Source organism: Octopus bimaculoides, chromosome 4, assembly GCF_001194135.2.
Source record: "Octopus bimaculoides isolate UCB-OBI-ISO-001 chromosome 4, ASM119413v2, whole genome shotgun sequence".
Classification (NCBI taxonomy): domain Eukaryota; kingdom Metazoa; phylum Mollusca; class Cephalopoda; order Octopoda; family Octopodidae; genus Octopus; species Octopus bimaculoides.
Genome location: NC_068984.1, coordinates 16,036,128 through 16,036,909, shown reverse-complemented (window position 1 = coordinate 16,036,909; position 782 = coordinate 16,036,128). Strand labels below are relative to the sequence as shown.

The following is a 782-nucleotide window of genomic DNA, read 5'->3' as shown; positions in this document are numbered from 1 at the left end:
TCTCAGCTTCCTTTACTCATCCATAAAAAGAAAATATTAGAACTGTTGAGAATAACTGAATTCAAACCAAAAAGCACTTCTCTTTTTCATTCTTTCTTTTTTTTTTTGAGAAGTGGCAGGATGTAGAGTTCCAAACATTAAAAAAAAAAACCTAACACCTGACTTTTTTGTGATTTAACTTTAGAAGTTATATCAAATAAGCTGACTAAGTTTCTCTACACTGTTTACAGCAGTTGGATATTTGTTTAATGAAATGAAAACACCAATAATTGAGCAAGTACACCAAATTAATTGTCCTAGTGTGTTCATCATTAAACCTGACATAAAATTTTTCTTTCTTTCTTATTTTGTTTTTTTAATCATTTATTTTCTGAAAATGACAGGCATTGACTAATTTTGAATGGCTCTCAAGTAAAATCTCAGATCCCCAAACAGTTCAGTGGCCTGGTGTTGTAGCACCAATACTGCGAAGAGATCCACCATTTGGGCCAGATCTAACCATTAGTTGGGATAAACCCTATGTTACAGCTGGAATCAAAATTAAATACTTTAAGGTAAGAAAGGATAAAGGTATACATTAACAATTTCTTTGACTGTCTCAAAAACAAGACTATATTTCACCGGAAAGGTGTACATTTCCTTTGACTGCCTCTTCTTACACTAACATACAACAGACACCTAAACCAGCTTAGCTGTTCTTTCTAGCAAACAAGATCAATGTACCTTTTTTATGCTGGCAAAGCTTTCCCTTCCCTATCAGTTCTTAATGCTATATATATTTA

The 782-nt window shown here is 32.6% G+C and overlaps 1 protein-coding gene across 1 annotated transcript in view; it reads left to right on the top strand.

Moving 5' to 3' along the window:
- LOC106882604 (uncharacterized) overlaps nt 1–782 on the top strand; it is a 137,282-nt gene that overhangs the window by 121,126 nt on the left and 15,374 nt on the right. Inside the window, exon 50 of the mRNA XM_052966906.1 lies at nt 384–554. Within this exon, the coding sequence (XP_052822866.1) occupies nt 384–554 (171 nt within the window). The remainder of the gene's footprint in view (nt 1–383; nt 555–782) is intronic.